Source organism: Kogia breviceps, chromosome 11 (genome assembly GCF_026419965.1).
Source record: "Kogia breviceps isolate mKogBre1 chromosome 11, mKogBre1 haplotype 1, whole genome shotgun sequence".
Classification (NCBI taxonomy): Eukaryota; Metazoa; Chordata; class Mammalia; order Artiodactyla; family Physeteridae; genus Kogia; species Kogia breviceps.
This window is the reverse complement of record NC_081320.1, coordinates 88,902,093-88,920,466: the sequence shown is the minus strand read 5'-3', so window position 1 is coordinate 88,920,466 and position 18,374 is coordinate 88,902,093. Positions and strand designations below refer to the sequence as shown.

Here is an 18,374-nt window from a genome sequence, read left to right as displayed (position 1 = left end):
TGTAAGTTGTCAGTTCAGACAATTTATTTTGACAGCTACCATACCTTATTTTCAATTTTTCTATGCTGGAGATATCATCTCTTTCTTCAAAATGCACTGCACAATTAATATCAGATTGGTAACCAAATTGTATCTTTTTATTCTCTAGACCTCACAATCTTAAAAATGTCTTGTTATAGTATGATATTGGAAATTTCACAAAACAATTTAAAACAACATAATCATGTATTTTACAACTAGATTCCTATAAACTGGTGTTGGGGTCAAGTATTTACGACAAAGTTCAGTGGAAGAAATTTACAAAAAGGAAATTCATTGAGTTACAATAAAGCATACCCTCTAATTTCACAGGTTCACAGGCAATAATTTACAGAGTATACATTGTTTCAGATCATTTTATCACTGAACGACAACAATATTAAAGCATATGGATATCTTCACCCAGTAGGTAAAGAATCTCAAGTTAAAAGTCCAACTGATCTTGTAATATAGTAAGTCTAGATACTGTGCATAAATTATATAAAATACAACTATTTTAAACAGTGTATAACTTATATCACATATTAATCAGTTAAAATTAATCAGTTAAAAGTCCAACTGATCTTGTAATATAGTAAGTCTAGATACTGTGCATAAATTATATAAAATACAACTATTTTAAACAGTGTATAACTTATATCACATATTAATCAGTTAAAATTCAATGAAGGTAAGTTATAAACATACAAAAATAAAAATGATTCCTATGTATAGCTGATAATCAATTAGAAAAAAAAGGTACATTCCCCAGTGCTAACAATGACAAAAACAGGAATCAGCTACAAAAGAAATGTACAGAACATATAAGAAAACTACAGAACTTTAGAGAGAAACACAGATATATAAAAGGTTTTTAAAAATTGATGTTTCTGGATGAGAAAACTCAATATTATAAACATATCAATGATCCCAATATTAATACATTAAATTAATGCAATTCTAATTCAAAATCCACTAGGACTTCACTGAAACTCTTCCCACCTTCAAAAAGATTCTAAAGTTAATCTGAACAAACAAATGCAAGCGAATATCCATAAAAGAAGAGGAATGAAGGATAACAGAAATTCCAGATATTAAAATGTAAAAGTAAGGTAAATAAGAGAAAGTACAGACACAGAGATCCATGTCTAGAAAATAACAGCCTAGGAAGAGATTAACAAAATGTGTGAACTTAGTTTCATAAAGGTAGAATTTCAAATCCGTGAGGGGTGAATACGTTTTTAATAAATGGTTTTGTAATAAATAAGAAGTTAAAATAAAATACAATATTTAATAACCTTGAAGTGATGGACTTCCTGAGCATGACCCCTATCAAGACTGATTGATAGGACTTTGTAAAAAGCCACTGTCAATATCATCATCATGACTACCACTTCTCGAGGGCTCACAGTATCCAGGCACTATAATAAGTAGATTTTCTTTTCATAACTTGCTCGCTTAATCCTCAAAACAAACCTATGAAGAAGATCCTATTATCCCCACTTTTCACAAAAAGAAACTGAAGCTTAGAGAGGTTAAGTAACTGTAACTTATAAATGCCAGGGAAAATCAACAGATATGACAGAGGGTTACTATATATAATTTCTAAAGAGCTCTTACAAAAAATAATGAATAAAGAAAAAGAAAAGTCATCACTATAGAATTCCAGAAACATTCAAATAAAAGAATTTCTCTAAAAAGGTTTCTTTTAAAGATGATGCCATTATACTATAGATTGATGATGTACTGGGGTATGACGTGTGCTGGTGATGGCTATTTCACAGTGGCCCAACCAATGTGACCCAGGGTGGGTGGTGACAGTGCCGGCAGTGCTGTCATGGCCCATCTGAAAGTGCTGTAACGATTTAGTCATTCATATGCTTTGGTTTATAACATAATTCTCATAACTATGCTCTTTTGGAGTTAACCTATCTAAACTTGAAGATATTGTTAATCCAGAAATGAAGATCCTGATACTACATGTAAATAATCTTTTGTAAATTATAGTACATAAATACAATGGCACATTATATAGGTATTAAAAATGACAACATAGATCTACATTTATCAACGTGGAAAGATAACTGCAATATACTATTGAGGGTAAAAATCAAACTCAGGAGCAACATACATTGTGTGATATTATTTTAAATAAAACTGTATACAATTTTATAAGCTTGGAAAAAATGTCTAAAAGGAGGTTCACCCAAATGTTAGCAATGATTATCTCTGAATTATAAGATTATTTTATTTTTTTTTTGTATTTTTTTCTGTTTGGGTTGAAATTGTTATGTAAGTATCATTTTTATAAAAAACATTTAACATACAATTAAATGCTATAGAAATCTATCTACTAATATGGAAATATTTTACAATATATCATTATGGTTTTTTAAAAGTACACAAAAGTATGGTTTGTTATACTCTCAATATTGTAAAAAAAAATTATTTCTAAATATATATACTTATTTTTATTTAAATATATATTTTATATAATTATTATATATAATATAATATATATTACAGATATTAAATATGTAAATGTTTATAGTTTATATTATATATATATAATATACACATACACACACACACACACACACATACACAAAAGGATAGGAACTGGGCTATTAAGTGTTTAAGTGATAGTGAATGCTATAAATGTTCTTTTTGCTTATCTCAAACTTCTGGTTTTTCTGTGAACCGTATATATTGCTTTCCATGTATTAAAAAATAAAAAGAACTTCAAAAAGGGAATGTGAAAAACAGATCATAAACAGCAAATATATGCAAATAAATCCACGGGAAAAAAAGTATTATTGAAATTAATATAAGGGCAACTTGAAGGAGCTAGGCCTTCATTCACAATTTATGATTTTTTAGACATGTTATAAACATTAGGTAATTTGCCCACCTGTCTTCAATGCACTGTCAACACAGCCCTCGTAGAGCTGCCTCTGCGCCAGTAGGAAGAAGTGGTAAGCCTCAGCCCCTCTCCAAGCATTATCTGTGAAACGACTAGTTGTAGACAGCACTTCTTCTTCCAGCAAACCAGCCAAAGCAGAAGTGACCTGCACGTAAAGCAGACCCACATTTTCTGTCAGCACAACCGTAACAATGGTCCTTGCAACAGAGATGATTTCTGAAACTGGTATATCAATACATTAAAATGGCTCAACTAGCAGATTTTCTCATTATAAAACTCTCACTACAGGGCTTCCCTGGTGGCGCAGTGGTTGAGCGTCCGCCTGCCGATGCAGGAGACACGGGTTCGAGCCCTGGTCTGGGAAGATCCCACGTGCCGCGGAGCAACTGGGCCCGTGAGCCACAATTACTGAGCCTGCGCGTCTGGAGCCTGTGCTCCGCAACAAGAGCAGCCGCGATAGCGAGAGGCCCGCGCACCGCGATGAAGAGGGGCCCCCGCTTGCCGCAACCGGAGAAAGCCCTCGCGCGGAAGCGAAGACCCAACACAGCCATAAATAAATAAATAAATAAAAATTAAAAAAAAAAAAAAAAAAAACTGTCACTACAGACTTAATGTCTCCCTTATAATTCACATTTTGTTAAATTGATACGATCAAATTTTTTCTTCAGTTTTATTGAGGTATAATTGACAAATCAAATTGTAAGATATTTAAAGTGTACATCATGGTGATTTGTATACGGATACATTGTGAAAGGACTCTCCTCCCCATAGTAACATCAAATTTTTAAATATAATTGATTAAACTTTAAGTTAATATAAGGCTCATCTACACATTAAAATAATGTATATATTCTAGGAAAGTTTTTAAAACTCACTAATTAGAAAGGATTTACCAAGTAAGGAATTTAAGCAAAGATTACAGATTAGTAAACATATATAATTTTCAATATTTCCAAGTTGAAATGTCTAAATGTGAGCAGTAATTCCAAATCAGTCATTCCTTTTCCTCATATCATTTAAGAAAATAAATGCAAACAAGTAAATTAAATGGCCTGTCCATAAAGAGAAGTTTGATAGTACTTTTTTCCTTAAACACTTCAGATGACTTAATAATGTTACTTTATGTTCTACCTTACCTCTGAGCTCTTTCCTTTAACTTTTCCTCGTTGGGCATTTTTCATTTGTTCATGGTACTGCTCTATAAGTAAAGCTGATAGTACATAGAGCTTCTTAACACGTAAAGGTTTAGTTCTTTTCTTTGCCTCTTCATCTGCAATCTTTAAACATTTAAAGAATTGGGGGGAAATATTTCTTAATCTATACTTGTACAAATATTATCATTTCTGAAATATGATTCTCTAAAAAAAGGAGGAAAGTCAGTAGGGTGGAATATAAATACCACCCATTTTCTTTTCCATAGTCCTGATAAGTACTTAGTTCTTTCTTAGTATTTAGCCATTAGAGTTAGAACTCAAAACAATTTTAGAAAATAACAGATGCTGATACATAATTAAATCAAAATGAAGAAAGCTTTCATAGAATGGCTAGTATTTTATATAACAAAGAGATTTTTAAAATAATGTTCCAAGTACCCAGAGATAAGATGGCTTTAACATGGTACAACCTTCAGAAATTTAAATTTTTTAAAATGATTCGGAGGGAAATTTTTCCTCTGTCATTAAATCGAATGGGAAAAGTATAGACTAGAATGTAAAATTTGCATATACATTAATACTGTTACTAGTCATGTTCCCTCCAAATGCATATACTATGAAAAGTGTACTGTCGAGAGTGGGATTGACATATACACACTAATGTGTATAAAATAGATAACTAATAAGAACCTGCTGAATTTTTAAAAAGTGATATATAATAAAATCTTTCTTAAATTAAAAAAAAAACAGTGTGATGTCTTTAAAACTTGCACATTTAAAAGGACTTACAGTTTTGTTATCATCAGGATTTAAATTCCAGTTAAGGGAATTTGTACTTTATGGTCCCTGAAAATTCTATAATTCTCTGTTAACTTCGGTATTAAGTAAATATAAAACTGCTTAAGCATCAATAAGGTGCTAAAAGTAATAAACAGCCTTTTTACTAAAATGTAATAATACTAAGATAACACATAGTTATAGTAGTAATAAACGAGAGGGATTTTGCTATAAGAAATATTTGTTTCTAAAAAATGGAAAATGTGTCCTTGAGTTATAAGAAAACAGTGGTAACTAGGACAAGCCAAATACTCACCAAGATTATTACATTACCTTAAACATCAGCTTAGCAGCATCATAAAAGTAACTGGCTTTCCGATAGAGTTCTATGGCATCAAGAATTTTATTCTTTTCCAATAAATGAGATGCATACCTCGCTAACAGGGAACCAATTTCTTTCATATTATGACTTTTAGCCAATTCAACAGCTTTGTTCCACTGGGGAAAATATATATATAGCATACAATTACCCAAGCATTTATAGTCAGATATGTCTTAAAATACATACAATAAAGCTTTAAGTTTATACTAACAACTAACACTATATCAAAATAAAAAACTGGTATATGTTTTTAAAAATCACTTCAAATCAGAGCAATTATAAATTTTAGGAGTCAAACATGTCAAAATAATCAAATGATCTAAGACTGGTTTGCTTAAGAAGTACATCTAAAAAAGAAAGCGTCAAAGTTTATAATCACATTAATCTTATAATTCTAATTTTTCACAAACTATGAGCAAGAAAAAGATACATTTGTTTATAGTAAAAAAATACACAATTTCAGTTAAGAAAATGTCCTATCAGATTTAACATTTAAAAGTTATTTTTATAAAGCAAATGGAGCTTTATAAAATACTTCAAGAAAATACTTAAAAGAATACATTGATAGTCAACAATTTCAACAATTCTGCATTTTAATTTTAGTTAAATTCCGGCTCTTAAAAATATCAAGTATGTGTTTTCTATAAGGGGAAAGGAAAATAGATTTGCCAAAATAAATACTGATAAAGTAACTCAATTCCTTCCTCTTGCAATGACCATTAACTGGTCCTTCTTTGGAAACAAAACCCAACCCTAATAAAATGCAGAAAATTATGAAATTACTTGCAGACAAAAACTTGCCAGACTAAACGCACAGGGTTTGTTCAGGTTCCCATACTGAGTTAGTTATGAGTGGGTCACCCTTAATGGTAGCAATTCAAGAGGTAAATGTAAATTCCAACATTTTCTCAGTCCTCAACTAAGTAAAAGACTATCTGGCTCCTTTCACAAAATTCATCTCAAGCTCTCCAACCCTTACTGGCAACAGTCTTTAAAGCATCACCATGGTGACTTTAATTTTCAGTTCCTTACTCGGTTGAGATGTACACAGGTATCCACTGCTGCCTTTGGTTGATTACATTTCAGAAACGCAGTCACTGCTTGTTCACACATTCCAGCTCTCACAAACATTTGTGCTATTTCCTGTGGACAAGATAATACTATCGATCTCATAGAACAAGGAAATCACTTATATTTTAACTTATAAAACTCCATAGGGACATAAGAATATTAAATTTTCTGGTGGCTACAGTAATTTTTCTTTTAAATGGACGTAGGGGCAGGGGCTACAAACCAGAAGAGATGCTAAAACATCACCTCCTATAAAATCTGTGCTTCACTGGCTCACAGCACGGATCTTATTTTCAACCAGGTTCTGAAGATACTGCACTCTTACCTTCTCTCAGTGCAGTAGCTAGTTTACAGAAATACCAAGCTCCAAAACAAACCCCATGCTAGTAAGTAAAAAAAAAACCCTTTAAGGCAGTTGATGTTATACTCAATGTCAATCATTAATTAGAGGCTTAAGGGAAACCGGACACTCACAGGGCTCTCAAATACCTCTATAAAGCAATGCCCCAGACAAGTTGGCCATTCATCAGTTCAGGAAGCTGGACCAAAAACACAGGAGGAGAGCCACCACACCCACCGATCATAGCCCTTGGGCTGCACTTGCCATCTTCAAAATATCACCTTTTTTTCTTTCTTAATATCTAATTGGTCAGGGTTTTCTCACCCCATCTCTACTCCTAAAATATTTGGGGATATATCATAAAAGTACAATTTTGTACCCAACTATCTTTTTCAAAGTAATGCTTACATTTTCCTGATTGTAAAGTAATACATTCTTATGGTAAAAAAAAAAAAAAAATTAGAAAATATGAAAAAATAAAGGTACACATAATCTTATTCCCATAAGAAACCTCTCTCTATATTCTGGTGTAATTTCCTAACATCTGTGTCCTATGAATATATATGTATATGTGTGTTTGTGAATATATCGTAATCATATTATATATAGTTTTGTATCCTGTGCTGTGTTCCTCACTTAAATATTCTGTACGTTTTCCCATGTTATTAAAAAGTCCTCCAAAACTTGATTTAAAATTTGCAGTACTACTGAAAATTTTTAATTATTTTAAATATTTAATTATTATAGCTATAATTACTTAGTACTTAATCAGTAATATTACTGTCCTGGATACCGTACAGCAACATTTTTTTCTGCATCATCAGACACACCTAACAGGTGACAGTATAATGTCAGATACACAGTCCTTAATCCCAGGGTTGTAAGTAATTTCAGTTTTCCTACTCAAGTAAACATATAAGATTGAGAATAGGGGTGTGTAAAAATGCCATTATTACAGGAATAATTGCTCTAATTCACAATAGAGAAAAGAACTGAATTAACAGAATTCTATACTCATCTATTAAGTAACCGACAAAATTTTGTAGCAGAACCCACAACTGACATACGTCCAGACCCTGCAGTTGAGAGCTACTACCTCTCCAGGTCTTGTACAACTCAGTGATTTACCTTTCTGATAAAACAAATAAAAAACAAGCTCATTTACATTATTCAACAATTAATTTAAAAAGCCTTAAAAAGAAAATTTAGAACAAAGTTATAGAGAACTCTGCTTTTAGTTTCTCTTTTTTTCAACATTAAATCCTTTACTGTTAATATGACCTAATAAAAGTCAAGCTATCTTGACTTTTATTGCTAATATAACCTAATAAAAGTTTATTGTGAACCTAATAAAAGTTTAAGCTATCTTAAACTTTTCTTATAGCAAATTTCAAACATACATAGGCACACACTACTCCCCAGACCCACCTCAAATCATTGTGAAGCGAATCTCTGACAACATGTCATTTCATCTGTAAATATTTCATGTGTTCAGCTAATTTTTTAAAGCAAGTTTACAAAACTGACAAGCCTACACAAGACTGTGATCATGTTAAAATAGTAGGAAGATGACTGATTTCTTCCTCTCCAGTTTCAAGCATTCTGTAATACTGGTAAATTGTTTTAATAACTAAAGCATCATTCCATGCCTAAGAAACTGTAAAGTTTTAGTTAATTTTTAACTCTCTATATTGCAGAGGATATTTCCAGACTACGACATAAAAACCTTATAAAGTAACCTAACAACTCCGAAAACTGAAATTTATAATACCTACTGGAAGCAACTTGTGGTTTTCTGGAAGTGAATTGGCAAGATTCTCCAATCCCTCATAATCCTCTAACATATAATAACACTCAGCTAAGCGTTCCTGGTTCCGGCCTTGTACATAATATTGTACAGCATTCAACCTATGGAAAGCAAAAAAAAAAAAAAAACCTTTTAAAACTAATGTGAATCTGCTCATAAATAAGCACATTTACTAAAAATGTTTTCATTAGAATGCCAGCACTAGTATTATTCTAATCATCTTTAGTTACAGAATGTCTTTGAAGCATATAAATTGAACAAAAAACAAAACTAAAGACTGCATAGCATATTTTAGTTACAACATTCTTTGAATGTTCTTAAGAAATATGTTTTACTCTGATATACTGTTGTATTTCCAAACACTGACATAAATAAATAAGCATACTGATCAAAATAACACGAATAAAAGTCAATGATTTCTGAAAATAATCTATAATAACAAGAGAAAATATAAACCGTGGCCTCAAACAGTAGAAAGCTACCTGGACCTACAGTATAAGTCTTCTGGGTTTTGAAACTCCGAAGTCTTACAGTGCTTACCTAACAGCTTAAAGGATCTCTTGCTCCTCGATGTGAATCCAGAGCTGTGTGAACTTTGGGATCTGGAAGGATGGTCTTCCTTTCCCTAGCATTATTTCATAGGGAGGTACGCAGGCAGCTACAACTGTAAGTGCCAAATGAACGGATGAGGGGCCCAGACAGGTTACCTACCACTTTTGTCGATCAGCAAAGTAGTCTCCGATGGCATCGTGGGCTTGTTCAAGGACACTGTCATCCGCATCACCAGATCCAGTTTTCAGGAGTTGGAGTACTCGAAACCAATCTCCCAACTTCAGCCGGAGGCCAATAGCCAGATCTCTACAGAAAATGACATTCATTCAGTCATTCATTCAACAGGTCTCTATCAAGCGCCTACTATGTGCTAGGTTCAATTCTAGGGTACTGAGAATACACAACAATGAAGAGACAGATAAGGTAACTCCAAACATTTTAGAAATTTTGCCTCACCGGGTAAGAGGCAATGGGGAGAACCTGCAAAAGGAAAGAGGAAACAATTTCCTGCCTCTTGTTTTCCTAGACTTTCAATTTACTTGGCAAAATAATGACTTAAATAATAATCACTTCTTTTCATCAATTTCTTAAGACATAATCAGACTTATTTCATGTTTACATGTTTGGTTTTATATTTCTTTTCAGGGCTTGAGTTGTATTAGCAACCTCCTGAGAGTACAAATAATAAAAATTAGATATAATGTTCACAGCTGAAATAAAATTCATACAGTACTTTATATAAATAAAAATGAAATATAAAGAATAAATCTCAATCCCTAAATACCTTTGATTTTGATTTCATGCTCCTTGACAAGTGAAAATTAAATAATGGCCTAAACCAAAAAAGAGAACCCAAATAATGAGTGGTGTAATAAATGATAAAGCCTCCAGTCTCTGCAGTCATATGAATTTTTTTCCTACCAAGTGCAAAAACTCTCTCATGGCCAGTCATTAATATTACATAAAAACAGAGAAGAAAGCTGCCCCCAAATTACAAAGCATAAATTAATGAAAGTCATGTAGACTATCTAGGTTGTAATCCAAACTGAAATTATCTTCTGAAAGAGATGGTATGATACATTTAGTCTATTTTACAATCCTCATTTGTGAAAAAAAAAAAAAAAAAAAAAAATCACAAATTCTGTTAGTAGCCCGGATGCCTGCACCTTTATCACTTACCTTCTGTCCATATCGAGATACATCCTTTCAGCCTCTTCGAACCTGCCGAAGTAGGCAGCCACTTCCGCCTGCTTCATGGACTCGCTCTGCAGGTTACCCAGGCGCTTCACAAACTTAATGCCTTGGTAGTCTTTGCAACGCACAAACGCTTGCTCTGCGGTGTGCAAATTCAGCTTCTGAAGAGCTGCTTCAGCCAGCAGGCGCCTTTATTAAAAAGAGAAACAGAAAAGCCGATGGTGAATCAAGGGTAAACAAGTCTTGAATCAGAATTCAGTTATTACACCTATTGTTTCTAGTGAAACATGGTGGACAGTGATTAATACATTTATACGTTTCATATAATATTATGCTTATGTTGAATACTTCCGAATCTAAAATAAATTTCTAAATTTTAAAAAGAAGAAGAAGAACAGAGGCCTATTCCCATCAGGAGCCTAGTATGAGAGCAGGGGACGACAGAGCTGAGACTTTCCGCCTGAAAAGTTGAGAGGTCTTATTTATTTATTTTTAAATACCAAAGTCGGGGGTGTGGATTATCCTCTATGAATTGAGATGCATCCTCAATTCCAACCTTCTCAATCAGAGCTCGGCTATCTCTCAGGGACCGAATCTCAAAGTTAATGATATAATCCTTGTTTGGATATTCTGGATTCTAAAAGTAAAGATGAAAAGAAAGAAATTCAAATAGTTGCCTTTAGAGTATGTAATTTTTTTTTTACAGTAAAAACAGCAAACAAATAAACAACTGCATCATATTATGAGCAAAACTGGGAAAAAGAGAAATTGCCATGTGTGGGTCTTTTGAATTATCTGGAAAACACCCACAGTCCACAAGTGAAGTCCCTCCAGAGGCAATCAGGGGAAAAGGGGACAGTCGTCAAAGGGGTCCCTTACAATCATGCAGCCTTGTCTCCCTCGGCTCAAAATGTCTTTCCCCAGGAGCTACTCTCTTCCCATCCCAAGTGCCGCCAGCCTCCACTGGAGCAGAAAACACCATGTGCAGGGCCTCTACCCCTCACTCCTTAATCTACTCTTTCTTTCTATTATTGAAAAAAAAATTATAAACAGCAGCTGCTCTGACGGTGGGTATGGACACATTTACTGGGAAGAGGCATGCGGGAACTTTTCTAGCATGACAGTAATGTTCTGAATCTTGACAGGGGCTTGAATTGCACAACTGTATGCATTTGTCATAACTCACTGACTGGTACACTTAAGATCTGTGCATTTCATTGTATGCAAATTTTATTTCAAGTGAAAGAAAACTAGAAGCAAATACTGAACTTGAATTAGTAAACTTTAATTAATGATATGCATGCTAAAGTGTATACGCACTAACTCTGAAATATGTATATTAAAAAACAGGACTGATTAATGGACAGATAGAGAGCTGGACAGAAATATGACACGGCAAGTAGAGTAAAATGCTAAATAGAATTTAAGTGCTGCCCACACGCTGTTGGGCAGCAAAGTAATTATTTTTTTTAAAAAAAAAGAAAAAGGGCTGGTTTTCATCACTACTTTCCTCTTATAATTTAGCAGCCTGACAAAGAAAAAAAAAAAAAAATTTAAAGGCCGGTCTTGCAGGAAAGAACTAGCTAACAGCCAGAGAAAGAAAACAAACAGTTATAACGAACTCACCGATATTCTATATATTCTAAGTAACGAAAGAGTGAAGCATACAGGAAAATTAGAGCCCCTATGTGTAAAGGAGCAGTGGCTCCCGTGGACCAGAGTCTCCGAAAAGGTTAACTGAGCCCCACACACCCCTTCCCCGCCCTGCAACTGAACCCCTGTATCTAGAAACTGGAAAGTTCTTAGGGAACTACCGTACCAAGTCGGATGGAAACAGCATGAGGTTTGGACTCAAACAGCCCTTAGCTCAAATCCTAATTCCATCCCTTGCTGGTTATGCGGCAGCTCTTTCTAGAACCCGCCCTACCCCACTCCCTACCCACCCAGGAAGCCAGGGCCATCTTCCCCAAATATAAACCTAATCGTATCATTCTCCTGCATTACTCTACCACCGACTCCAGGATCAAGTCCAAACTCCACAGCAAGGCATACGAGGTCATTTATGACCTGGGCCCCCTACCCCATTACCTCTCCCCAGCCTTATTTCTGCCAGCACTACAGTTACATACACCAGCTCTGAAGCCAGAAAGCTTGGAGTCAAACCTTGCTTTTGCCTACTGCTAACCGGGTATCACTGGCAAATCAGCTTATTTCTCCAAGCCTCAGATTCTTCCTCTGAAAAAATGGAATAGTAATCCAACTTACTTCCTGGCATTGGGAGGATTAAGTGAGATAACACATATCAAACACTGAGCACAATGCCTAGCCGTGTTATTCACATTATTCACTGTCTCAGAACTGACCCAATGCTCTCTTGCTTCAGGCCTTTGAAGAGATACACCTACTGACTGCAACACAGCACCCCTGCCTCTCCTCCAGTTGCTGAAGCTCTTGTCTATTTCCCCAGCCCCTCTACTTGAAGCCAGGAACTGTCTTACTGGCTCTCAATAAATATTTGCTCAGTCAATGAACAGATGAACTTCGGGTAAATCATTTTCAGCCACTAAGAGCCTTCCTCACCTAAAACTGAGGTCTGTGTAATATCTACCAGGTACAGCTGTAATCACAAACAAACATCTCATACGAAGGAACTTTAGTGAACATTAATTCCCGTCCTTTTCCTTCTGCACTACCTTCTTCTCTAGTCCTCCAAGAGATTTCTCATGTTATTTCTTTTTCCTATTTTATTGAAATATAATTGGCATGTAACCCTGTATGAGTTTTAGGTGTACAACACTCATGTTGTTTCTTAAAACTGTGTGCTCGAAGGAATCCACAGTTCAGCTAAATACTTCCTGGGTCAGCTAGACCTCAGAGGGAACTAAGGTATGACAGTATTCTTTTCTTTACGGCTTTGCATGTAGTAAGTCAGAGAGATAACAAAATTGTCACACAGAACCCGGTTTTCCCTCACAGTTTAACAACGCCTGCCAGCAAACCAGGCAACAGTACTGTAGTTATTCTTTATCCTAGTATTAGATATGCATAAAATGTGTATCAAGAATTTTAAAGTACATCTAACCAGTTTAAATATGTGTTCTTAAAAATTCTTCATAAAAGTCAATATAATCATCAGAGCAACACATCACAGGCATTTTTAAGCATTCCAGAATTTAAGGCAGTCAGCAACTATGAGCCTTTCTTGAAAAAAATTATAATGATGACATCCAGCCAACTAAAAGATTAACCAAATTAAGAACTCATGTAAAGAGAAAATGTAGAAAAAGACTGGTAATAGCTTTCATTTAAATATAAGACTACATATGTGGAAAATTAGGGTTACAAAACAAAATGTAAATGTTCTAAATCCTGACAACATAAAAATAACAATGTGCCTAACAAAAAGAAGAGAGAAAGAGGGAGAAAATGTAAAAACACCATCTTTTAGAGTGGACAATCAATACTATTAAAAATTCAGATGTCGTTTAAAAGCAATGACCTCTTAGTTTTTCAGCTTTTTCTTAACCCAGAAAAACTGTCATTTGTGGTAAAAAAAAAATTAATGTTCTACAATTCCTTCAGATTCACTGTCACATTATTGAATTAAAATTAAACACTAAACAAGTAAATTGTACAGTGATGTCATTTTTATAAAATTACTTCTGTTTATTTATCTAATCTATCAAATCTATCTTTCCACATACTGGTTACAGCTATACCGAATAATGTTCTGATGTTTATCTAATGTTAATCATTAGGAGACCTAGATTGTAACAGAACTTCAGACCTTCCTTTTTGACTTTGACTGCTGATAGTTTTGAAGCCTCTCCCTTCCCCCTTCCCCTTCTGCCTCCCATCTGGACAAGATGATAAGAAAGTATAAGTGTTCCATCCTTTGGTGACGTTTGGTGAGTTTCAAACCACACATATCTCTACCTACCCATGGGAACCCTCACCCTAGGCCCACCCTCTAACTGCCCAAAAAACCCAAGCCAGTCTCCTTTCCCTGCTCTCAAATCAATTTTGGAGCAGCTTGGGAAGCCTATCCTTTCTCCCCTAAAAACTCATTAAGTTTGTAAGACCGTTTTACACCCTTTTGGTGTATCTGTGGTGTCGTCATCACTCTTTACATGCAAACCAAATTTTGGGTGGGGGCCATTCCTGCTGTGGCAGGGTGGTCATGACAGAAAACAAATGGTTCCCAATAAAAGAGCTGCAATTTACATGTCAAACCAAAATATGAAACCATGTTACAAAAGGCAACTAACTTCTGGAAATTTAAAATCCACTATTCGAATTCCAAAAGACATATGTAGTACATAGAAAAATAAATATTTTGGAGAAAAGGAAGGTAAACTTTCCATACATTCTTAGAGTAAAAAATTTTCAAAGAACGTTCAATGAAGGCCAAAGTAGGGATTCAAAAATTATCTGGAATTAGAAATAGATTATTTTATAAAACCTGAAAAATAAAATAGGAGAACAGTGGACCTCCAAATAAAAAAGTTACACAAATATCCTAGAACAAGAGAAAGACTACAGAAAATTATCAAATATTTCTTCAGTATCTCTGTTATTAATATAAAAATAATGAAAACAACTAACTACCATTTATGAGCTCTCAGTCATAGCACTGGGCTGTTTTTCACTCATTATCTTATAAAATAACAATCCTGTAAGACAGGTACTATTATTAGCCACATTTTATAGAGGTAAAAACAGGCTCATAAACAGGAAAGGAAAAATGAAACTTGAAAAGATGAAGGAACCTGTCTAAAGGTTGTATAAGTGATAGAGCAGGGCTGGAACTCCTCAATGCATACTCCTAACCAGGACACTACACTGCCTGGTACAAAAATGAATCCCAGTCAAGCCAGCGACAGAAATATAATTGTTTTTTAGTAAGAATTACCTTTAATATCTCATCCAAAAGAACAGATTTAATTTCTAAATCCTCAAAATTACAAATATATCCAGAAGTCTGAATGGGTTCCTTTAAAGACAAAAACAAATGTTATGTTTAACTGTACAAAATTTTCCTTCCTTACCATATCATGATTTTAACTTTTATTATCAAAATTTTCAAAACAACAAAAAAGGAGAATGTCATTAACACCCATATACACATCATCTAAATAATTATTAACATTTTAGAAATATGCTTCAGTCAATTTTTTGGCTAAGGTATTTTAAAGTAAAGTAAATTTAGACATGACATTTCACCCCTAACTATTGCATATCTCTAAAACATAAGGATGTTCTCTTACATGGCCCCATTACTATTATCACACCTTAACATAATCAGTATTAATTCCCTAATAGGATACAGTATCAGTTCAAATTTTCTGAATTAGTCCAAAACTGGTTTATACAGTTTGATAATTCTTATCAATTCCATGCAACATTAAATTTAATTCTTAATGAAACTGACAAACACTATATTTGTATCTAAGTACATATATCAAAGTCCCATCCCATACTGAAAAGTATGTCCTCTGTCACATTAGCCAGAGGGCATCCTTAATAGATTCATTTCCTACATAAGAAGATTTAATTTGCCAACATGGAAACACATGAGCCTGCTATATGTCTGTTTCTTGTCCTAGTGTTATACAGGCTTGTAGAAATAAAGTATGGTAAATGCACATTATAATGTAAAGTAGTTGTCCTAAATCCCTAGTAAAAGAAATACACTCCCAATATCCTTAATACCTCCAAGAACACTGTAAAACTAATAGGATAACGTTGCCTGATAATGAACATAACTCCAGAATGCAATTTTTTAAAATATGTGTGTGATGTCATAGTGAAATAGAAAGTAACCTAAATCCAAATGAAATAACATATCAAATTTATAACTCTGAAAGTTAGTGCTTCATATATATAATAGAAACTACAAAAATTATTATCATGGGAAAACACTAAAAAGATGAAAATAAGAAGTAAATACTGAATCATATTTAGTTTGCATTTAATATGTCTAAGTTTGATAATGAGGCTCTTGTAGGCATATTATATGTGTTTATTGGGTTTTTAACTGTATATTTTCTTTAAAAGGTAGAAATTGACTAAAACTATATGAGAAAATTTTATAAAATCCCTGAATTTCCTCAAAAAAATTATATTACATATAGGCAAACAGTATGCTTTTATGAACAGAAAAAAATCAGAATAAAATTTAATTCACAAAAAAAGCACATGTAACGAAATATTTCTTATAAATTATAGGGGCCTTTCATATACTTTATTTTGGTACTACATGTAAACTAAGTGTACCCTTATAAAAAGGTTAATCACTGGAAATTTTTTTATTTTTAGCTAGATAAGTTAACAAAGCAAGAGGGTCAAAAGATAAAGTCATAAAAGATGATCCGTGGATAAAAAATAATACCAAAAACAAAGAGAAAAGGAGAAATAGAAGGATAAGGAGAGAGATCGGGCAGCACCAAGATGGCACAGGGAGACCCTGAGCTCAATTCCTCCCACAAACACACCAAAACTACACCTACATATAGAACAGCTCTCTGTGAAGATGACTTGAAGACTAGCAGAATGGCTCTTCTACAACCAAGGGTGCAGAAAGAAAAAACACACCGAGTCTGGTAGGAGGGGAGGGGAAGTGATCTAGCCAAGACCCACACCCCTAGCAGGCAACCTAGAGATGGATGGGCTTATCACAAGCATGGGGATCTTCCCTAAGCAGCAAGGGGTTCACACCCCCCACTGAGCACCCCAGCCCTGGGGTCCAGCTCTGGGAAGACAAGCTCCCTTGGCTGATTTTTAAAACCAGTGGGGTTTAGACTCTGCTCTTAAAGGGTGCAAGCACAGTCTTGCTTGCAGAGGCAGCAGATTGAAAAGTGCCTGGAACCCTGACCCGCCTGCCAAGGCTGCACCAGCACAGTCTCCCAGCCTGCACTGGGCTGCAGCTCTAGCACCCCCCACAGAGGTGGCAACCACCAATGCACCACGGGAGAAGACATAGCATGCACTGGGCCCTGGCTGTAGCCCTTCCGGCTCCAGCCCCACCTTCTGCCAAGACAGCAGCCCCAGAAAGCCCCGGGAGAAGCCCCCACCTGTGCTGGGGTCCAGTTCTAGCCCCCTACTCCCCTCCCCAGCTCCAGCCCATCCATCCAAGGCAATGGCTCCAGCACACCCTAGAAAAAGTCCTGGCCTACACTCACTTCAGAAGCAGCTCTCCCACCAAAGCGACTGGGCACACACAGACTGCATACAGATGTTCTCACATAAGGACACACCTTAAAGGATGGGATAGGTAATTGTTTCACCTAATTTCATAGAGCCAAAAAGAGAAAGTAAAACAAAATGAGAAGATAGAGGAATATGTTCCAAATGAAAGAACAACATAAAATCCCAGGGAAAAACCCTCACGAAACAAAAATAAGTAATTTACCTGATAAAAGAGTTCAAAACAATGGTCTTAAGAGTGCTCACCGGAATGTGGGAAAAGAATAGAGGAAGACAGTGAGAACTTCAACAAAGAATTAGAAAATATGAAAAAGAACCAATCAGAACTGAAGAACACAATAACTGAAATGAAAGCTACAGGAGAAGGAATCAACAACAGATTAGATGATATAGAAGTATGCATGAGCGACCTGGAAGACAGAATAGTGAAAATCACCAAGAAATAAGAAAATATAGGAAGGGAAAAAAAACTCACTGGTAAAGGCAAATATATAGTATAGGCAGTGGATCAATCACTTTAAAAAGCTAGTATGAAGGTTAAAAAACAAAACATTGTAAAATCAACTATAACTACAAAAAACAGTTAAGGGATATACATAAATATGTAAAATATCCAAAACATAAAACGTGGGGGGGTGAAAAAATGTAGAGCTTTCAAAGTGCAATTGAACTTAAATGACTATCAGTTTAAAATAAATAGATATATGGACATATAAATATAGATATAGATATAGAAATGTCATATATATATGAACTTCATGGCATCCACAAACCAAAAACCTACAATAGATACACAAAAACAAAGAGACAGGAACCCAAATATAACACTAAAGAAGATCATCAGACCAAAAGGAAAGAGACTAAAAGAAGTAAAGAACGGAGAAGAAATACAAAAACAACCAGAAAACAAGTAACAAAATGGCAATAAGTACTGTACATATCTATCAATA

The 18,374-nt window shown here is 34.6% G+C and overlaps 1 protein-coding gene across 7 annotated transcripts in view; it reads right to left on the bottom strand.

Annotated features, from left to right (window-relative positions):
* WDR35 (WD repeat domain 35) overlaps positions 1-18,374 on the bottom strand; it is a 63,410-nt gene that overhangs the window by 4,468 nt on the left and 40,568 nt on the right. For all 7 annotated transcript variants that reach the window (XM_067008055.1, XM_059078609.2, XM_067008053.1 and 4 more), the window contains 9 exons: positions 15,131-15,211; positions 10,719-10,855; positions 10,204-10,407; positions 9,184-9,330; positions 8,441-8,573; positions 6,287-6,397; positions 5,206-5,370; positions 4,078-4,218; positions 2,930-3,086 (listed from right to left, as the gene is read on the bottom strand). In XM_067008055.1, the coding sequence (XP_066864156.1) occupies positions 2,930-3,086; positions 4,078-4,218; positions 5,206-5,370; positions 6,287-6,397; positions 8,441-8,573; positions 9,184-9,330; positions 10,204-10,407; positions 10,719-10,855; positions 15,131-15,211 (1,276 nt within the window). The remainder of the gene's footprint in view (positions 1-2,929; positions 3,087-4,077; positions 4,219-5,205; positions 5,371-6,286; positions 6,398-8,440; positions 8,574-9,183; positions 9,331-10,203; positions 10,408-10,718; positions 10,856-15,130; positions 15,212-18,374) is intronic.